Source organism: Ranitomeya imitator, chromosome 2, assembly GCF_032444005.1.
Source record: "Ranitomeya imitator isolate aRanImi1 chromosome 2, aRanImi1.pri, whole genome shotgun sequence".
In the NCBI taxonomy this organism is placed as follows: domain Eukaryota; kingdom Metazoa; phylum Chordata; class Amphibia; order Anura; family Dendrobatidae; genus Ranitomeya; species Ranitomeya imitator.
In genome coordinates this window covers 213,186,812-213,208,014 of record NC_091283.1, presented here as the reverse complement: position 1 = coordinate 213,208,014, position 21,203 = coordinate 213,186,812, and the positions used below count along the sequence as shown (strand labels likewise).

At 42.7% G+C, this 21,203-nt stretch overlaps 1 protein-coding gene across 1 annotated transcript in view; it reads left to right on the top strand.

Annotated features, from left to right (window-relative positions):
* ASTN2 (astrotactin 2) overlaps positions 1-21,203 on the top strand; it is a 1,089,443-nt gene that overhangs the window by 134,336 nt on the left and 933,904 nt on the right. The window contains exon 2 of the mRNA XM_069748558.1: positions 11,037-11,224. Coding sequence (XP_069604659.1) covers positions 11,037-11,224 — 188 coding nt within the window. The remainder of the gene's footprint in view (positions 1-11,036; positions 11,225-21,203) is intronic.

Here is a 21,203-nt window from a genome sequence, read left to right as displayed (position 1 = left end):
TACTCATTGTTTGGAGACCAATAAACAAGACTTAAGGCCGGATTCATCATTTGATTTTTTTTTTTTAATGTCACATTTCTTTTCTAATTGTCGCATATGTCCGTTGATGGTTTTTCTGTCAAACTCTTCAAAACGGTGGACGTAATTCGTGAAATTTGCTCAAATTTTTTTTATGACAATTGCATGTTTTGTTAAAATGTAGCAAGATTTGCCCTCACTCCACATTTTAGTATCTATTTTCTGAATGAAAAATTGCAATATTTATCCAAGCTAAATTTCCAGCTTACAGAAAAAAAATGTTTAGTTAATTCTACATTACTTCTAGACTAACCTAGACTATAAAGTCGTTCTAAACCATCACTGCTTAGTATGACATCTGTCATGATCCGTTCCAGGTTTTAACCCCTTCATGACCTTGGGATTTTTCATTTTTCCGTGTTCGTTTTTCACTCCCCTCCTTCCCAGAGCCATAACTTTTTTATTTTTCCGTCAATTTGGCCATGTGAGGGCTTATTTTTTGCGAGACGAGTTGTACTTTTGAACGACATCATTGGTTTTAGCATGTCGTGTACTAGAAAACAGGAAAGAAATTCCAAGTGCGGTGAAATTGCAAAAAAAGTGCAATCCCACACTTGTTTTTTGTTTGGCTTTTTGCTAGATTCACTAAATGCTAAAACTGACCTGCCATTATGATTCTCCAGGTCATTATGAGTTCATAGACACCTAACATGGCTAGGTTATTTTTTACCTAAGTGGTGAACAAAAATTCCAAACTTTGCTAAAATAAATAAAAAAATTGCGCCATTTTCCGATACTCGTAGCATCTCCATTTTTCATGATCTGGAGTCGGTTGAGGGCTTATTTTTTGCATGCCGAGATGACGTGATAGCATTTTGGTGCAGATACATTCTTTTGATCGCCTGTTATTGCATTTCAATGCAATGTCGCGGCGACCAAAAAAACGTAATTCTGGCGTTTTGAATTTTTTTCTCGCTACGCCGTTTAGCGATCAGGTTAATGCTTTTTTTTAATTGATAGATCGGGCGATTCTGAACGCGGCAATACCAAATATGTGTAGATTTGATTCCTTTTTTATTGATTTATTTTGATTGGGGCAAAAGGGGGGTGATTTAAACTTTTATATATTTTTTTTTTTTTCACTTTTTTTTTACTTTTGCCATGCTTCAATAGCCTCCATGGGAGGCTAGAATCTGGCACAGCACGATCGGCTCTGCTACATAGCAACGATCTGCTGTTCACTGCTATGTAGCAGAAAATCAGGTGTGCTGTGAGTGCCGACCACAGGGTGGCGCTCACAGCTGTCGGGAATCTGTAACCATAGAGGTCTCAAGGACCTCTATGGTTACCATTCTGAAGCATCGCCGACCTCCGATCATGTGACGGCGATGACGTCATTTCCGGCCGCCCGGCCGCATGCGGTAGTTAAATGCCACGGTCTGCGTTTGACAGCGGCATTTAACTAGTTAATAGGCGCGGGCAGATCGCGATTCTGCCCGCTCCTATTACGGGCACATGTCAGCTGTTCAAAACAGCCAACATGTCCCGGCTTTGATGTGGGCTCACCGCCGGAGCGCGCATCAAAGCGGGGCTTCTGACCTCGGACATACTATCCTGTCTGAGGTCAGAAAGGGGTTAATCATGTCTGCCCTTTTTGCGAGCAGATTATGTCAAGGGTTAACTTTGCTCTGCCTCATTCTGGGTTCAAGTCTGCTATTTAGCTCCTATGCATTCTGCTGGTGGTGTCAGCTATAGTTCTGCCTTCGGCATGTGAACCTGACTCTGGTAGCTCTTGGTTTGTCCTGCTGTGATCCCTGACTTGACTCGTGTCTGTTGTCTCCCTCTGTCTGCCCTTTTCCCGTCGTTTCCCTGTGTTTCGGTTTTTGATTCTCTGGTTTCTGACTTGGCTTGTATTCAAACTCTCTTCTGCCTTCTGACTTTGTTTTATCCACTTCTGACCGTTGCTGAACCTCCTGGCTTGTTTCTGACCACGTGTATTGCTGATCCCTTTAGTACTTCTGCCTATTGTTGTTTTTTAACTTGGCTTGTTTTAACCACTCTCTCGCCACTTGGTGGCGCTTGTGCTGCTTCTCTGTGTAGGCAGTTGCACTTCCCTCTCAAGCTCCTTCTGGTGGAGGTTGTGTTGTACTGCGCTGCAGCAGCATGACAACATCATGCACCATCAGAAGCAGGGAGTCGACTGTCAGACACAGCCTGACTTCCCACAGAAAAGGCATAGATGCCAAACCATCACTGTGTATACAGAATCGCAATCACTCGGGCCATTTCCTTCCTCCAACCTAATGATTATGTGATCGCTCGGTGTAGGGATTGACTTTGGGCTGCTTGGTGCTTGGAGACCCACACAGCTCTACTGTGCAACCAGGAGGTTGAATTTCCACTGTAACTTGGACAAATATTCCATCCCAAGTTACAGGAGAAATCAGATTTTAAAAAAAGTGTTTAATTGTATAAATGCCCAATGGTCTTTTATAATCTTATGAGGGAGGCAGAATGTGTGAAGCAAATGAAAAAAAAATGCCAAGGCCAAACCAAATTGTTGTTAGTAGCCTCGTCAAAAAATAGAAACGTGTCCCATTTATAAAAATATTTGTTACAGATTGGGGAACAAAACGTAAATTATATTTTAGTGTTTCCTTGTTGAAAAAAAATGTGATAACAGACACGTTTTTTTTTAATTTTCACACCAATGACGTATGATATCAGCAAAGGACTAAAAGAAGAACGCATAAAAATGACATAAAAATTACAACCTGTGTCACAAAAAACAGATTCAAGAGTTGTTTGAATATCCGAATAAAAAAAGATATTATAACTCTTCAAACTTTTATGAAAACCCTCAAAATGATCCGGAATAGGTGCAAATGGCCGGTTCTAGACTTGGAAAAACCGCCTGATGGCGGCATAAGCTGAGCGTTAAATAGCAATAATAATTTGGGGTTGCATACTATATTTGGGATGTGTGTGACATATTGTTAAACATCAATGGAACGATATTTCTACATTCTTCGCATTCTGATTTTATTCCTTACCAGATATGAATAGACGTTGTCAAGCACATGATCTATTACAGATCGCTTTCATGAGAAATTAATTCCCCTTTGTCATTCACTGATAGAACGATACAGTGTGAAGTTGTATCTTTAGGAGCTGCTGAAAAATATCAGCATTTTCCTCATTTGTTGGAAGAATTAATTCCACCCATCTGTGAATTACTGAGAACTGTAAAAGTCACCTCTGAGTTCTGTGAGCCCGGACAGCCTCCTCGTGCCATTATACCATCATAGAAGTCTTCGTTGACTTCTAATTTTCTTATCATTCCCAGTTGAGAAGCTTTAGTCCAATGTATTATTTAAGGATGACAGAACTAGAATTTAAGCAAGTCTTAGTGGTATTATTATGACAGTACTGTATTTTCCAATTCACGCAAACAACCCCTAGGCTTTAATCTTTGTTTGCCAGTGTACGCGTTGTGATAATTTTACCTTTTGAACGCCTGCGACGATCATCTTATTCAAGGTCATCGCCTTTGTCTCCTCCTACAGAGTCAGGAGCAGTGGTGCCGGTAGAGATGCTATATGGTGCCTGCCTGGATTATCGACATCACATTCGGCAAATCACATGCATAATGTCCAATAAGGAGAGCCAGTCAGTGACCAATAGCAAGGCCTTGCATCGGTCAGTGGCTACTAGAGTTGAGCGAATACATTCGAGAGGAACTGAATTCTACTCAAATTTTTGAAAAAATGTACCAAAACTTATTTTTTTGCAGTTAGTTATTGAAAAGTGTTTTTGCCATTTTTCGAAACTGTAAAAGGCCATCAAAATGTTAGAAAGAAGATCCTTATACTTACCTTATCCCTCAACACTCCGGACCCTTTGCATCACCCGTCCGGTCTTAGTCGCATCTTCAGGTTGCCTCCGCTCACGTTTAAATCCCTCTTACACTGGGACAGGACTTCCAGCTTTGATGTGGACCAGGAGAATTCTGTGCTAACATGCAAAAGATCATGGTGTCGTGACATCGAATGAGCACCGGGACCTTGCGTGATCATGCACAGAATCCTCCCGAACCTCATGAAAGCCGCAAATCCCTGCCCAGTGTGAGAGGCCCAGTGATTTCAACACAAGCAGCAATGATGTTAAGATGCGACAAGGACTGCATGGTTGATGATGAAGAGCGGAGGGGCTGGAGAGGAGAGGGGTGATGTGAATATAAGGATTTTTCTTATTTTCTAAAGATTACCCTTATTATGTTCTTGGGTCTGTGTAGAACCCAGAGTATAATAAATGACTTTAAAATTGTGAAGAATAACTTGTCAATCAAATTTTCCAGGAAAATCGGAGCGAACAGTCAAATCGGAATTTTGCCCGATCCGCTCATCTCTATCGGCTAATTTGAGCTAAGGGATTTTAAGTTAAAAATACAAGGAGACAGGACAATTTTGCTACTATTGCTGTTTATGCCACATATCTGTTCTTATCCCAATGTTTCACAACTCTGTAGAAGTTGCGTTAAGGGGGAAATACACTAAGAATGAAAAAAGTGACTTTATTGTACTAAAGCAGTAAAGCATAAAAAACATGATAAGTTGTAAATTGGGTATCACTAAAATTGTATCGACCTGAAAAATAAACTTGACACGTCAGTTATATTGCATAATGAAAAAAAGGAATAAAAAGTTATATCAATTCCTGAGTCGTCTGTACCCCCATGATGGTTTCATTAAAAACCTCAGCTCATCTTGAAGAAATAAAGCCTTCACATACAGTAAGATGCGTCAGTCTAAAATGTAGAAAGTTTTGATTTTAAGAATTAAATTAATTAAGATTATTCTGCAAAAATAGTAAAACATTCAAAAAAAAGTATTCGACTTCTTATGATATGGCCATAAATGTACTGACCCGCAGAATACTTCGTGAACATCACAACATTTTAAATGTGAAAAAAAGTGACATGATTACTTTTTTTTTAAATTATTCATCCAAGAAAGTAAAAAAATGTAAACAATAAGTTTTAAATACCCCAAAATGATGACATTGGACTTGTCCTGCAAATCTCAACCCCACCCCCCGAAACGCTTTCCCAAAATTGCAGCTTTCCTTGTGCAGACCGATATAAGGTCACCTTGAAATTTGGTATAATTTCTATTGTAAGCAAGAATTCAAGTAGTAGAAGAACAAGCAACGAAATCGCCAGAGAGAAAAAGTAACATAGGTTATTAGGCAGTAAGTGGGTTACCTGTGTATCCATGTAGCGCAGTGTCCTCATCTGCCCAATATTATTGTCTTTCCATGCACAAACTGCTCTGCAGAAGCTGCGAGGGAGCAGCAGAGAGCAGATACTCAAATTTTTGCTCTTTGACACTTTGTAGAAATTAAAGAAAGTGTTGCTTTCAGCAAAATATAAAGGATTTGAGTCTCGGATTTGTATGTGAATGCTCAAACACGGACTTCACCTTATTGAAAGTTTATGGGGTTCTCTAGCAGAATATTATTTATAAATGCGATTTTTATAATAATTTTGAACAGAAAATTGTATAAAAGGTATCTGGGTGAGGGTCCATGGGTGATGACGAGAGATGTGTTCCGCGGCTCAACCCGTATTTATTATTTTGCTTTGCTTATATAACACTATCACATTCCACAGCGCTCTAAAATCATTATCATCGGGGCTCTCAATCTACATTCCCTATCAGTATGTCTTTGGAATGTGGGAGGAAACTGGAGTACCTGGAGGAAACCCAAACAAACACGGGGAGAACATACAAACTCTAAAACGTCCTATACACCTAAGTGCATACAGGTACTCGCTGGGTGATAGCAATAAGAACGCTACTAGGTGACCTGTGTAACACAATGGGCTGATGCAACAAAAGTGATATGCTGTAAGGACAAGCCAGATAAATATCACTATAACGTGAATAACAGCCCGCTAGAAGGATAAAGTGCAAAAGATATATATACGTCTTCATACCTCCAGTGATAGGTCCTTGATAGACAGAAGGGCTGAAGTGTTGCCGATGTAGCTCCAGAAAGTCTCCAAATATGCTCCCAATAGGCAGGTGAAAAGTCCAAAACAAGTGGCTGCTCCGGCCGGTAGCAGCCACCTTAAGTCGATCTCCGGGTGGGAGCGTGGTCCTGTGAAGCCGAACGCCGCCGCATGGAGTGAAAGCGGTGCGCAGGACCTTCGTGACACGTCACGTGACACGTGTCCTGTGGGAGCGTGGTCCTGTGAAGCCGAACGCCGCCGCATGGAGTGAAAGCGGTGCGCAGGACCTTCGTGACATATCACGTGACCGCTTACCCGAACCCGAGAGTGAAAGAAAGTACGGAGTGCAGTGAGATCAATCTACCGACGCGTTTCGGAGACGGCTGTCTCCTTCCTCAGGGATCCCTCAGCTCATCCCTGCCTATTGGGAGCATATTTGGAGACTTTCTGGAGCTAGGTATCCCATGCTCTGCTCCCTTCTCCTGGGTCCGCTGCCCTCTGTTATGCTCCATGTCAGGTTTTGAAAATTGCTCTGTGTGGATAAATGATATCATCTTCCTAGACTATTTAAGCCCCATTGACACACACATACCTGTGTCTTGGGATTGAGACCTCTATGTTCGGTGAGCTCCACCTTCTGTGCATGTTGTGCTTTACTTGCTTCCTTCCCTGCTGGATTCTGCGTCATCCATCTTGGTTCTCCTGAGATCCCAGAGTGTGCCAAGTCCTCGCTGCCCAAGTGCCTTCCTGCTTGCTGCACCAACGCCTAAGGTCCATGTGCCCACCCACACCTGGTGAGCTTAACAGAACGGCTGATTCCTGACAGCTTGACGTCCGGTCATATGCATGACAGAGGTCTATGTTTTTTGGGTCAGATTGTGATCAGGGCAGTTTGTGAAGAGTGCTAGATGACTGCTTATTTCAAACGCTAAGTCAGTTCCCGTTACTGATGGAGATGTAGGCTGGCTTAGCTATTAAAATAAATGGTTATCCAGCCCCCTACACTCACTGCTCATCTCACATGCCTATACAAGAAACTATTCAATATGTGCTATGAGCTCACCTGATGAGGTAGATCCTCTATGCCTTAAGGTACCGTCACACTTAGCGACGCTGCAGCGATACCGACAACGATCCGGATCGCTGCAGCGTCGCTGTTTGGTCGCTGGAGAGCTGTCACACAGACAGCTCTCCAGCGACCAACGATGCTGGTAGCCAGGGTAAACATCGGGTTACTAAGCGCAGGGCCGCGCTTAGTAACCCGATGTTTACCCTGGTTACCATCCTAAAAGTAAAAAAAACAAACACTACATACTTACCTACCACTGTCTGTCCTCCAGTGCTGTGCTCTGCACTCCTCCTGCACTGGTTGTGAGCACAGCGGCCGGAAAGCAGAGCGGTGACGTCACCGCTCTGCTTTCCGGCTGACCGACGCTCACAGCCAGTGCAGGAGGAGTGCAGAGCACAGCGCTGGAGGACAGACAGTGGTAGGTAAGTATGTAGTGTTTGTTTTTTTTTACTTTTAGGATGGTAACCAGGGTAAACATCGGGTTACTAAGCGCGGCCCTGCGCTTAGTTACCCGATGTTTACCCTGGTTACCAGTGAAGACATCGCTGAATCGGTGTCACACACGCCGATTCAGCGATGTCTGCGGGGAGTCCAGCGACCAAATAAAGTTCTGGACTTTCTTCCCCGACCAGCGACAGCACAGCAGGGGCCTGATCGCTGCTGCCTGTCACACTGGACGATATCGCTAGCGAGGATGCTGCAACGTCACGGATCGCTAGCGATATCGTCTAGTGTGACGGTACCTTTAGGTCAGAGTGAGCAGCATGGTCTGAAGGTGATGATAAGGTGGGCAGGACTTGATGGACAGCATGTGGTTCAGCAAGGAACAGGACAGTAGACAAGCAGAGCAGGAAACACCAGAAGGCACTGAGCCAGAAACAAAGATATACACAAGCGCTGAACTTGCAGCAATCAAATGGTTAGTGGCAGAGTTGTATGCTATCACTGGACTGATGGTCAGTGGCAAAGAGATATGTACCGTAATCAGCAAATGAATGGTTATCTGCCAGCGGTATTGATGAAGTGGGCAAACTGGATACTAAAGATTATGCACCATTACAGCAGCATTGTAGTGTGAACAGCACCAGTATTATCAGAGAAGAGTTTCTTATACTTACAGCAGAAAATTGGTTATCACAGGTCTGGGGTCTAAGGGAGGATGTAAATGCAGGTAGATGAAAACAAGCAGGAGTATGATTACAGAATGGATGGTGAGGCAAACTCCTTAAGTACACAAGGTAACTGAATGCAAGCTTAACCGAATACTCAGACAACACACAGCCACCTGAGCCAGCCTAAAAAGGCCTTGGGTGATTATGATAAAGGAGTTCTCTGGGTTACAAGGAAAATCCTGCATAGACTATAGCAAAGAAGATGACCATGGAAGAAAGGAGCAGCACCTGGTGCTGGTGTTAGGACATGGGACAATATGTTTGCATTACTCAGAATAAGGCACATTGACAGCTGTATCTTCTCTGTGAACTGAGATACAGTGGGTTCTGTTGGGATCTAGAAAATGGTCCTTAACCCATCAATATTTGATGTATGTCCAATTGAGATACCAGTAACAACAGTTAATACTGAGTAAACGCCTGAAAATTTCCACCAAGACCACAACATAAATGTTTAGATAAAGCTGCTAAAAGGAACTTGTGCCCAACACTGTGCCATCGGATGATGGTGAAGAAGTAACAGGGTTCAGCTACTCAAAGCTTTGCTCTTTGCCACTCTATTCAAATGGGAGAATGTGTTGAAAAACAAAACAGTGAAGACCTATTTGTTTAGTTTTTTTTAAAAAATACATACTATTAACAACTGCATTAATACTAACTGGTTGTGAGAATGATGATGAAGTGCCACTATTCTCCTGGAAATTAGAATGTATCCCGGGCTCCGCTCCCCCTGCTGTGCTCCACGTTGGGTTTTGCAGGTTGGCCAACGTGAATCGGCGAAATCATCTCCCCAGACCTATTTAAGGCCCATTGAAACACACACTTGTATCTTCGGCTTGAGATTCAAGACTTTGGTTTGGTGAGCTCCACCTTCTGTGCGCATTGGGCTCCTGCACTAATCCCTGCCGACTTCCGATTAATCCATTCTTCTTCTCCCAAGATCCTGGATGTGCCACATCCTCTCTCAAAACTTACCTTCCCGTTTGCTTCATCAACACCAGCAGGTCCGTGCACCAACCAGGACCTTGGGCTTAGAGGATCTACCTCCCCTAGTGAACCTAACAATCTGTTTTAGTGACTGTTGAGAAGAAACAAGAAGAGTGAGGACTAGGTCTATGTTTGGTTTGCGTAGATCGTTTTGATATCCTCTGTGCATCCACCATTGTCATATCCATTCTACCCCAATCTGAGGTTTCCTTCCACCAGTAATTCTCCCGAACGCAAAGATTTATCCAAGTCTCCTCATTTAATGGTATCTTAGCTTTCCAGGTACTTAGAAGCCATTTTCAGCACTGAACATCTAATGAACCATCTCCTTTTCATAAATTTGTTATCCCTTGTTTACAGCTCCCACTTATAGGCTTTGGCTTTTTTATTGTAATCTCTCGTTAGATGAAGCATCTTAACTGTTTCAATATCAGTTCCTGTGGCGTTATCTCCATTATGTTCAATTCTCGTAGAACTTGCCGTAGAGCCATGGAAAAATATGGTTGTGATACCCAGATAAAAGATAATAATAGAGTATAAAAATCTGCGAACGGCGCCTGGAAGAGATCCAAGAGGTGATACATTATACGTCCGCCATCTGCACATATTAATCACAACTAGCAACAACATTGACATCAATATGACAATCACTTCAACGAAGAAAACACGAGAAACATAAAAAGATGAAGTCTGATTTTATTTTGACCGCATGCATCTTTTTTTTTTTAAATAGTTTTTACTTTTACAATAAAAGTTTTAAGGTTTTCCTTTGAAACTTTTACCATGTAAAAATGCTGCAAAGGAAATCCCACCAAGGACAACATCTGCAAGGAGTTTGTATGTTCTCCCCGTGTTTGCGTGGGTTTCCTCCGGGTTCTCCGGTTTCCTCCCACATTCCAAAGACATATTAATAGGGTTTCTAGATTGTGAGCCCTAACAGAGACAGTGATGATGATGTCTGTAAAGCGCTGCGGAATATGATGGCCCTATATAAACAAAATATAATAAATAAATAATACAAAATTAAGTTTGCCATTTGAGGTTCTGACAAATTATTTCTAGAGGTGTATGAGGGCTTGTGAAATTCTTTACTTTATTATTTTAAAGAGATGCAAATGACTTGCGTAATATCCCTCTATCGGCCGCATTGTATGACTTGTATTCCTCGTCAGGCTCTATTTCTGGTTATCAGTTTTCTAAGGTCTCCAGTAAATAGATAGAGAGAAGAAGAGCTCCTTCTACACAGCCTTTGCAGCAGTACGGAAAACACTAAAACAGTAGTATTAAGCAGTGTTGCTGTGAATCCAGTATTAAGCAGTGTTGCTGTGAATCCAGCACTGGCATAAAATAGAAAACTAATAGAAGCAGTGCAGCAACTTTGTGTGTCTCACTGGCTCCTCTCTCCTGTACTAATGATTGATTTTACCAATGAGCTGCAAGTGAATGGCCAGTGCAGGAGGCTGGTAATTCTTTATCTGGTTTAAAATGTTATATAAAAGTAAAATAATGTTTCTTTTGACTCAAGATTCTCCATTAGGAACATATTTAGTCTGTTCTCCAATGGGGGTTAGGAAAACTCTGTATTGGCTTGCTAATATTACAACTAATACAAATATTATAAACCAGAAATACTATTTATATGTGCGGTAAATTATATGACTATATAGTATTTGCGCCATGGTGACTTTTCACAGATAAGTTACGCGTTGTAACTTTATTATTCTACACTGTGTATGATATTTTTACCTACTGTTTTTTTTCTCCTGTGTGTTTTCAGAGATGTCTGGCAGTATCGAAGACATGTCTCTTGTACACTGGACCCAGAAGTGGCTGGAAAATGGAACGCTTTACTTCCACGTGTCTCTACGCATGAGGGAGCAGACTTCATTTAGCACCCCCCCAACATTGCAAGAGCCTGTGCAAGAACTGGATGAACAGCTCCATGTTCTCCATGTATCAGTCATGGTGAGTATGATTTATATCCAGTCTTATTTCGCAGTATTGTGAATGATAGATGACCTCTTGTAAATGAAGAACCCACCAATAGGTTAACCATTTCGGACCAGCATGTCATTGAAACCTCAATGCCCAAGCCTAACTGTGCAACTTCAGTATGCATTGTTTTACCTATCAATATGTTATATATATATTTTGTTTTGAAAAGTGTTACAAATCAGCCAACTCCATGGTCTGGCTTGGGGCTAGACTTTCCGCTTGCAGGATCCAGTGCTCTTTGGTTTTTCCCTTTAACTTCTTTACGGACATCTGGACTTTGCTGCCGGGGTCCTGGGTTGGGTCTGTGAAGTACCTGCTGGTTGGTGGAGCAAGCTAAACCTAATAAGTCTAATGTGGGCTGTGGCTCATATCTAGAGCTGCTGCCTGTGAACATGAGGTTGTGAGTTCGAGCCTCGGTGAGACCAGAGAAGAAAATAGTTTACTAGGATTCTAAACAGAGGCTGGACAGACATCTGACTGAGATGGTTTATTGACTCCTGCATTGAGCAGAGGGTTGGACACAATGACCATAGAGCAGTGTTCCTCAACTCTGGTCCTCAAGAGCCACCAACAGGTCATGTTTTGAGGATTTCCTTAGTATTGCACAGGTGATAATTGCATCACCTGGACAGGCAAGCATTCAATGATCTGTGCAATACTAAGGAAATCCTCAAAACATGACCTGTTGGTGGCTCTTGAGGACTGGACTTGGGGAACACTGCCATAGAGGTACCTTCCATCTCTAACATTGTGTGATTCTAAGCCCAGTTGGGATCAGACAGCAAAAAGAAAGCAAGGTGGTAGTCCAGTAGGTCCATTAGAAGCAAAGAGGAGTTATAAAGTCCAAGGGTTAAAATAGCTAGAGCTTCCAGGGGTTTATCAAGAGAATGGTCAAAAAGTCAAAGAATCTGAACAATCCAAAAAAGCATATCAGAATATGTTGTATCAAATAGTATAAAACAGCCGGAACCGGTGACACGTTTCTGGGGTTTAAATAGGGCGTGGCCATGCCGGGAGTCTATATTGACCCCAAACCAGTTTTTTTATTGGCCTGCTGACCAGTTTCAGTGATTTGGCTGGTCATCCAGACCACCTAATTGACCCCTAGTAGATTTACTCCTCCTGGTGGCACCTCAGGGAGACAGTTTCTGGTGAATCGGAAGCATGTGAGTCAATGACACAACACTTTACTACATTTGCAACCTTGTATCTCAAACTGAAGCCAAATTGTCTCATTTGCTTGGCGTGTACATGGCATCTGTCTCTGGTTTAAAGAAGCCAGGTACAAAACCTTTCTTGTTATTAAAGGTATTATACAGTGATGACCTAACCATTAAATAGGTTATCAATAACAGTTTGGTCAGGGTATGACACCCAGCACCCGCAACCGATCAGCTGTTACAAGATGGCGACCAGATGTAAACACTTGGAATGGCGTCACGCTAAGTGGTGGCCAACTTTGGATACTGCAGGACCGATCCTATTAAATAGAATTCCATGTGTTTACGTCCGGCCTCTGCTACTTGGTGGAGGTTCTGGGTTTAAGGACCCTCACGATCTGATATTGATGACCTATCCTTTAGAAATATGATCAAAGCTTGATTGTAATAGCCAAAACGCGTTGTATCAATAAACCTGATTGTTCATTTCCACATAGGATACATTTCTTTTCACATATGTGGAGCATCGCCAGAGGATAGTTGTCTGTGACTTTCTATGATTAAATTCTGGAGTGTTGTTTTCAGAGGGTGGAAGTAAAAGCTGATGGGATGTCACAACTAATATCCATGAACTGATGGGGTCTATGGGTTACCCATCTTCTGTACAGCCCGACCTGGCTCTCAGCGAGATTCATACTAAAGGAAAGACCTCTGCGGTAAAAGTTCTTCTTGGTTAGTAAATATAAGGTTTTTGGTTTTTCATAAAGAAACCAATTTATTATCCTAAAGCCAAAACTCCAAAGCCTTGTTCAGTGTCAGTGAAGGTGATCTACAGGCTAAAGCTAAATGTATTTTTGTTTTTCTTAACCATTATGTTTTATTTGATTTTTTAGGCAGTCAAACTTTTAATCAACAGCTAAGGTCAAAATTATAAACTTCAAAACGCAATGTAACATAGAACAAAAATACTCTGACCATTTATTTATTTCATTTTACAGTCAAAATCTAGATTAAGAAAGTTTTTCATATATCATTGAGACAGCAGGCAGGTAGCAGAAGTCCCGGAGACTGCAGACAGGTTGCAGGGGTCCTGGAGACTGCAGACAGGGAGCAGAGCTGCTGGAGACCGTAGACGTTCTGGAGATTGCAGAGAGGTAGCAGGGGTCCCGGAGACCACAGAGAGGTAGCAGAGGTCCCGGAGACAGCAGACAGGTAGCAGGGGTCCTTGAGACTGCAGAAAGGGAGCAGAGGTCCTGGAGACCACAGACAGGGAACAGAGGTGCTGGAGACCGCAGAAAGTGAGCAGAGGTCATGGAGACCACAGAAAGGGAGCAAAGGTCCTGGAGACCACAGAAAGGGAGCAGAGGTCCTGGAGACCTCAGAAAAGGAGGAGAGGTCCTGGAGACTGCAGACAGAAAGCAGAGATGCTGGAGACCACAGAGGTCCTGGAAATCGCAGAGAGGTAGCAGAGGTCCTGGAGACCACAGAAAGGGAGCAGAGGTCCTGGAGACCTCAGAAAAGGAGGAGAGGTCCTGGAGACTGCAGGCAGAAAGCAGAGGTGCTGGAGACCACAGAGGTCCTGGAAATCGCAGAGAGGTAGCAGAGGTCCTGGAGACCTCAGAAAGGGAGCAGAGGTCCTGGAGACCACAGAGAGGGAACAGAGGTGCTGGAGACCGCAGAAAGGGAGCAGAACTGCTGGAAATCGCAGAGGTCCTGGAGATTGCAGAGAGGTAGCTGAGGTCCTAGAGACCGCAAAAGGGAGCAGAGGTCCTGGAGACCACAGACAGGGAAAAGAGGTGCTGGGGACCGCAGAAAGGGGGCAGAGGTCATGGAGACCACAAAAAGGGAGCAAAGGTCTTGGAGACCACAGAAAGGGAGCAGAGATCCTGGAGACCTCAGGAAGGGAGCAGAGATCCTGGAGACCTCAGAAAGGGAGCAGAGGTCCTGGAGACTGCAGACAGGGAGCAGAGGTATTGGAGACCACAGAGGTTCTGGAAATCGCAGAGAGGTAGCAGAGGTCCTGGAGACTGCAGACAGGGAGCAGAGGTCCTGGAGACCACAGGCAAGTAGCACAGGTCCTGGAGACCGCAGACAGGTATCAGATGTCCTGGAGACCACAGTGAGGTAGCAGAGTTCCTTGAAATCACAGAGAGGTAGAAGCAGGTCCTGGAGACCGCAGACAGGTAGCAGTTGTCCTGGAGACCACAGAGAGGTAGCAGATGTCCTGGAGACCGCAGACAGGTAGCAGATGTCCTGGAGACCACAGACAGGTAGCAGATGTCCTGGAGACCGCAGACATGTAGCAGATGTCCTGGAGACTGCAGACAGGTAGCAGATGTCCTTGAAACCACAGAGAGGTAGCAGAGGTCCTGGAGACCACAGAGAGGTAGCAGAGGTCATGGAGGCCAGAGAGGTAGCAGAGGGCCTGGAGATGGCAGATAGGTGCTGAACAGGTCGTGGTGCACAAACTATGAGTCTTAATACCAAGAGACAGGTGTGTGTCTTGGTGGCTTTGTATATGACAAGACAGATGATTACATGGCAGCACACTGAGCTACTTGCAAAGCCCAACGTGCAGCACAAAAATGTTTAGTGGACCAGTGTGAAGGCAGCAAAGCCTGGATCTGGAAGAGGTGTGTAACTGCATTTGTGCAGGATTCATACAATAATAACCTCCTGTTGGACAAGGATATTTCCAAAAATTCAAGGCAGTTCCTGCAAATTTAGCACTTAAGGCATCTGCGAGAATCTATCTATGAGGGTTTGTGCACGTTTTTTTGTTGTTGGACTTTGCTCCGAAAACTAATTGAAAAGCACTAACTAAATGTTCAAAAGACTAAATATGCCTTTCTATATAAAAATGATTTGCCATTTTGTGACTAATCGGTGCAGAAAATAAAAAATGCGACAAAACTGCAACATGCGCACAGACCCTAACATTTCCATATCACACCAGAAGTTTTGTGTAACTGGAGGTGCCCTTTAAGAGCAGTGACTAATAGGCATCATACTGAGCCTGGATGTACCGGTCACCTCCATCTGTGTAATAGTAATCTGTGTTAATGTGGAGTATTACAGCCCCTGAGTCTCCCTCTGTGCTCCTAATATACTGCAATCAGTTTGCAAACCTAATAAATGCAGCATTAATCTAATATAACCATGCAACCTAATATACCAGTCATGTTTTCTATGACAACACAACAGTTATTACGTTACCGCTGCCTCAATCTCTTCAGTGCCAGAGGCTTCGGATTTCTCCATTTCACTCTGTTATTAGAGTAGCACAACGTCTACCTTTACTATACAATTATCTAATCAGGTCGTATGTTGTATGACCATGGGAGAAAACCACGGGAGCTTATTCCATTTGTGTTTTCTTGTGAATTTGTTTCATTTTCACTGATGTCGATATTTTTATTATGTCAAAATATTTACTGTATCAAAACCAGGAAACAGCGTTTTGTCCAGCGGGTGACATATTATGCCAGAAAAATGAAATTTTTTACCATTAGCTTTAGTAGGGAGATAAAGATGCAATTCTCTACTGTAAGATTATTGCTAGACCAATTCCTAATCCTGTTTTTATCATCCACGAGAGATGTTTATTGAGGATAAAGGTTGCAATAAACCCTGTAAATCGAGTGGCGGTTAATAATACCAAGAAATTCTACTAAACTACTGTGTTCTCAACATTAAGGAAATCTACAATTTAATACACTGGATATTGTTCAGTGGGGTCCAAGTCAGCGAACCACCACTTTATGATTAGCAGAATAGTCTGCAGCTACAGGTGTTACACTGGAATATTTAACCCCTTAACGACCAGGGGTATTTCACTTTTTTTGCGTTTCCGTTTTTTGCTCCCCTTCTTCCCAGAGCCATAATTTTTTTACATTTTTTCGTCAATATGGCCATGTGAGTGCTTGTTTTTTTTTTGGACAAGTTGTACTTTTGAAAAACACCATTGGTTTTAACATATCGTGTACTTGAAAACGTGAAAAAAATTACAAGTGCAGTCAAATTGCAAAAAAAAGCGCACTTCCACAGTTGTTGTTGTTTGTTTTTTTTTTTTTTACCATGTTCACTAAATGCTAAAACTGACCTGCTTTTATGATTCTCCAGGTCATTACGAGTTCATAGACACCAAACATGTCCAGGTTATTATTTATCTAAGTGGGGAAAAAAAATCCAAAGTTTGTTTAAAAAAAAAAAAAAAATTGCGCCATTTTCTGAGACCTGTAGCGTCTCCATTTTTCGTGATCTGGGGTTGGTTGAGGGCTTATTTTTTGTGTCCTGAGCTGACGATTTTATTAATACAATTTTGGTGCAGATATGATATTTTGATCACCCATTGTTGCATTTTAATGCAATGTTGTGGCAAACCAAAAAAAGGTAATTCTGTCGTTTTTACTTTTTTTCTGGTGACCCGCGATCAGATGCCCAGAAAGGTCCGTTGCCCGCACCAAACAGGGGGAGTCCGACATGGGTGTACTGCAGTTGACTTACCAATCAGTAGTGGGGGCGGGGTTATACAGAGCTCATGTTTATAAAGTTTACATAAAAGCAAGTTTGCTATTTATCTAGTGATAATCTCTTGCTGATAAAACTACGGCAAGTAGCCTGGTAAGTGACTTATCACTGGAATCAGGGTCTCTTCATGTACGTTATGCTGTTCTCAGGTTAGATGTTAAAAAACCTGGTGACAGGCCCCCTTCAAGGGATATTCCCATTTTAGATAGACGCTATGCCATACATGTTTGACAGATGAGGGTGACTGGAGTGAAAGGAAGCCACCTCTCCTTTCCAGATACATAGGCAAGGACTATGATTTAATCTGAAAACTTAAAAGTAGGAAAACTTAAAGGGAATGTCTTATATCCTACTTTATCTGAAATTCCAATAACGTTTTTGCACATTTTTAACCAAAAGATGGCTGAATTCTTCCTATATGCTACATCACTTCTCCATTCACAGTGTCCAAAGACCAAGAACATTCTAATATGAGCGTTCTCGAGGTTCACCGTTTACCTGGCTCCATCTGACTGCATGTCATCTAGTTAGAGGCGATGTCGGACATTACAGTATTGACCCTATGAAGGCAGAGCTGCGATTCCGATCCTGGGAGACACTTTACAATTCCTTCAGTCTCACTCTTCGGATCGTCTTCTACATGGCTGGGTGTAATTATGTAATTGTCCAGAGTAACCAGTAAGAGTTGGTTTCTTCCTCTACAATAGCAAGTCATATGTTATAGAAGTAGAAAAGATGTCACTTCTAGCATACCTGTTCTCATTGTGTGGTCTGCACAATGGCGAGACTTTACCATGCACTCGAGGATCCACAAACTGTCTTCAGAGAGGATGAGGACTTGACCGCAAGTGCCACCTATTGAATGTAGCAATCCTGAAAAGTCAATATCAACCCTTATGACTTGAGATAAAATCAGAATTTCAGATGTTTCAGGGTGTCGCCCCCTCCTCAGTGCAAAGCATGAGATCTGCATTACTACTTCTTCTTCTTATTATCTGTTGTTAGAGCACCATCAATTCCACGGTGCAGTAGATGAGAAGGGGTTACATGCAAAATACAGATATAAATGACAGAGAACCCACTAACAATGACAGACTGATACAGAAAGGAGAGGACCCTGCCCTTGCGGGTCAACATTCTACAGGATTATGAGGAAGGAGACAGCAGGCTGGGGAGGTTTCAGCAGTTCCGGAGGTGGTGAGGTCGCAGTGGAGTCAGTATTGGTGCACAAAATTACAGGGATGGGAGAAACTCGGCAAAAGTCTTGGAGGCGATTGGGTGAGAAGCATATAAGTGTGGAGGTGAGAAGGAGGTCTTTACAGGACTGGAATTTATGAGATATCAGGAGATTAGTTCAGAGATATACTGAGGAAACAGATTAAGGACAGCTTTGTAGGTCAATGTCAGTAGTTTGAACTGGATGTGTTGGGGTAGATTCAGGGTTGAGGAAAGAATAGATTCTTGAAATATTTTTGAGTTGGAGGCAACGGGAGGTGGCAATAGCTTGGATGTGCGGTTTGAAGGACAGGGCAGAATCGAGGGTTACTCCGAGGCAGCGAACATCCAGTACAGGGGAAATAATGATGTCATTTATCATGATAGATAGATCAGGTAGGAGAGTTAGGTGAGATGGAGAAAAGATGATGAGTTCAGTTTTGTTCACATTGAGTTTTAGGAAGCGCGATGAGAATAAGGAGGGTATGACTAATACAGGAAAGATATATATCTTGGTACCGTGTTAGCCAGTAGATAGAAAAATATTTAGAATTGAGAGTCCTCAGTGGTTGATACCTTTTAATGGCTAACTGAAAAGATGATAACAAATTGCAAGCTTTCGAGACTACACAGGTCTCTACATCAGGCAAAGACTAAAACAAATTCTGAAGAATCACATATTTATGCACAACATAGAGAAAAAAAAGGGAAAAAAAACCATGGATAAGCCAGGTGACATGAAGCAGAATTATCATGAGTGATAAACAGTTACGTCCATAAATATTGGGCCCGCTCTTAGATAAGGAATGTTTTATTGTCCTCTGATTAGGGTCTCTGTTGTGATGACCCCTCATAGTCTGAGGGGCAAGTTCCTTAGATGATGTAAAAAGACATAAATCCGTGTGACACATTCATTCCTGCATTAAGACTGTCAAAGGTCGTCATCAGTTTATATTCCCAGACTCTTCTGTCTCTCTGAGATTTGAAGCTACCTTTTAAAACAAGTAATTTCATGTCCATAATGTTATGATTTGGGAGACAAAAATGTATTGCCACAGGTAGATCCATTCTTTTTTCTCTTATTGTATGGCGATGAGAGTTCATCCTTGTTCTCAGTTTCTGCCCTGTCAGCAGAGAGGAAGTGTAGAAGCCTGGTGGAGACGTGCTCAATTTAGGTGTTGGCCAGGCCCGGAGGTCAGTGTATGGTGGCCACTTGGAAGTTGGACAGAGAGTTAATATGGACAGAATGCACTTCAAAAGAAAGGAGGATAAGGGAGGGTAGACGAGGTTGTGGATGACGTGGAGCTTATTGCCAATGGAACAGGAGATCCAAAGAGCTCCGGAGAAAGTGCACAGCGGAGTGAGTGTCAAAGGAATGGGAATTATGTTGCAGGGATTGTGGTATTTTCTGGAAGATTTTGAATGATAGGAGGAAGATTTAGTTGGGGTTATCAGCTGTAGTGATCCAGGAATGGGAGATACAGTGGGGAAAATAAGTATTTGATATACTGCTGATATTGCAAGTTTTCCCTCCTTCAAAGATTGGAGAGGTCTGTAATTTTTATCATAGATACACTTCAACTGTGAGAAACAGAATCTAAAATTTAAAAAACAGGAAATCACATTGTATGATTTTTACATAATTAAATGGCATTTTATTGCATTAAATAAGTACTTGATCACGGACCAAACAGCAAGATTTCTAGCTCTCACAGACTTGTTTGTTTTTCTTTAAGAAGCCTCCTACTCTGCACTCATTACCTGGATTAATTGCACCTGTCCTCACACTCAATCACACTCCAACCTCTCCACCATGGCCAAGACCAAAGAGCTGTCTAAGGACACCAGGGACAAAAATGTACACCTGAGCAAGAATGGGATGGGCTACAGAACAATAGGCAAGTTGCTTGCTGAGAAGGCAACAATTATTGGTGCAATTATTTGAAATTGTAAGAAACACAAGATGACTGTCAATCTACCACGGTGAGGGGCTTCATGCAAGATCTCACCTCGTATGGGCAAGGATAATTCTGAGAAAGGTCAGGAATCAGACCAGAACTACATGGGAGGACCTGGTTAATGACCTGAAGAGAGCTGGGACCACAGTCTCAATCATTACCATTAGTATCATACTACACCATCATGGATTAAAATCCTGCAGGGCACACAATGTCCCCTTGCTCACGCTAGTCCATGTCCAGACCCGTTTGAAGTTCATCAATGACCATCTGGATGATCCCAAGGAGGCATCGGAGAAGGTCAGATAAAACAAAAATAGAAATTTTTGGTATCAACTCCACTAGTCATGTTTGGAGCAAGAAGAATAATGAGTACAACCCCAAGAACACCATCCCAACCGTGAGTCTTGGTGGGGAAAACATCATACTTTGGGGTTGCTTTTCTGTAAAGGGGACAGGATGATAGTAACATATTGAAGGTAGGATGGTTGGGGTCATGTATCATGAGATTTTAGCCAACAACCTCCTTCCCTCAATAAAAGCATTGAAAATGGGTCATGCCTGGGTCTTCCAGCATTAAAATGACGTGAAACACCCAGCCAGGGGCAACTAAGTAGTGGCTCCTTAAGAAGCATTTCAAGGTCCTGGAGTGGCCTAGCCAGTCTCCAGACCTGAACCCAATAGAAAATCTTTGGAGGGAGATGAAACTCAATGCTGCCCAGTAGAGTTGAGCGACCTTGACCTTTTTAGAGTCGAGCCGGGTTTTGCGAAACCCGACTATGTCCAAAGTCGGGTCGAGTGAAATCGGCCGATTATGACGTAAAGTCGGGATCGAGCGAAACACGAAACCCAATGCAAGTCAATGGGGCAGCATAGTCGGCAGTGAGTGGGGGCCAGGAAAACACCTAGAGTGGCCATTTTAATGTCAAAACCATCCATTCTTCTTAATGAAGCTTGTCAAGCGTAATTTACCTTATAATAATTGGAAGGCATTTGAAATTGGGGGTCATTTGGCTAAAGTTGTGGGGGGTAGGGCTGGTTCAAGTAATTAGTGGGCCCAGGAAATCTGGACCACGTCACGGCAGT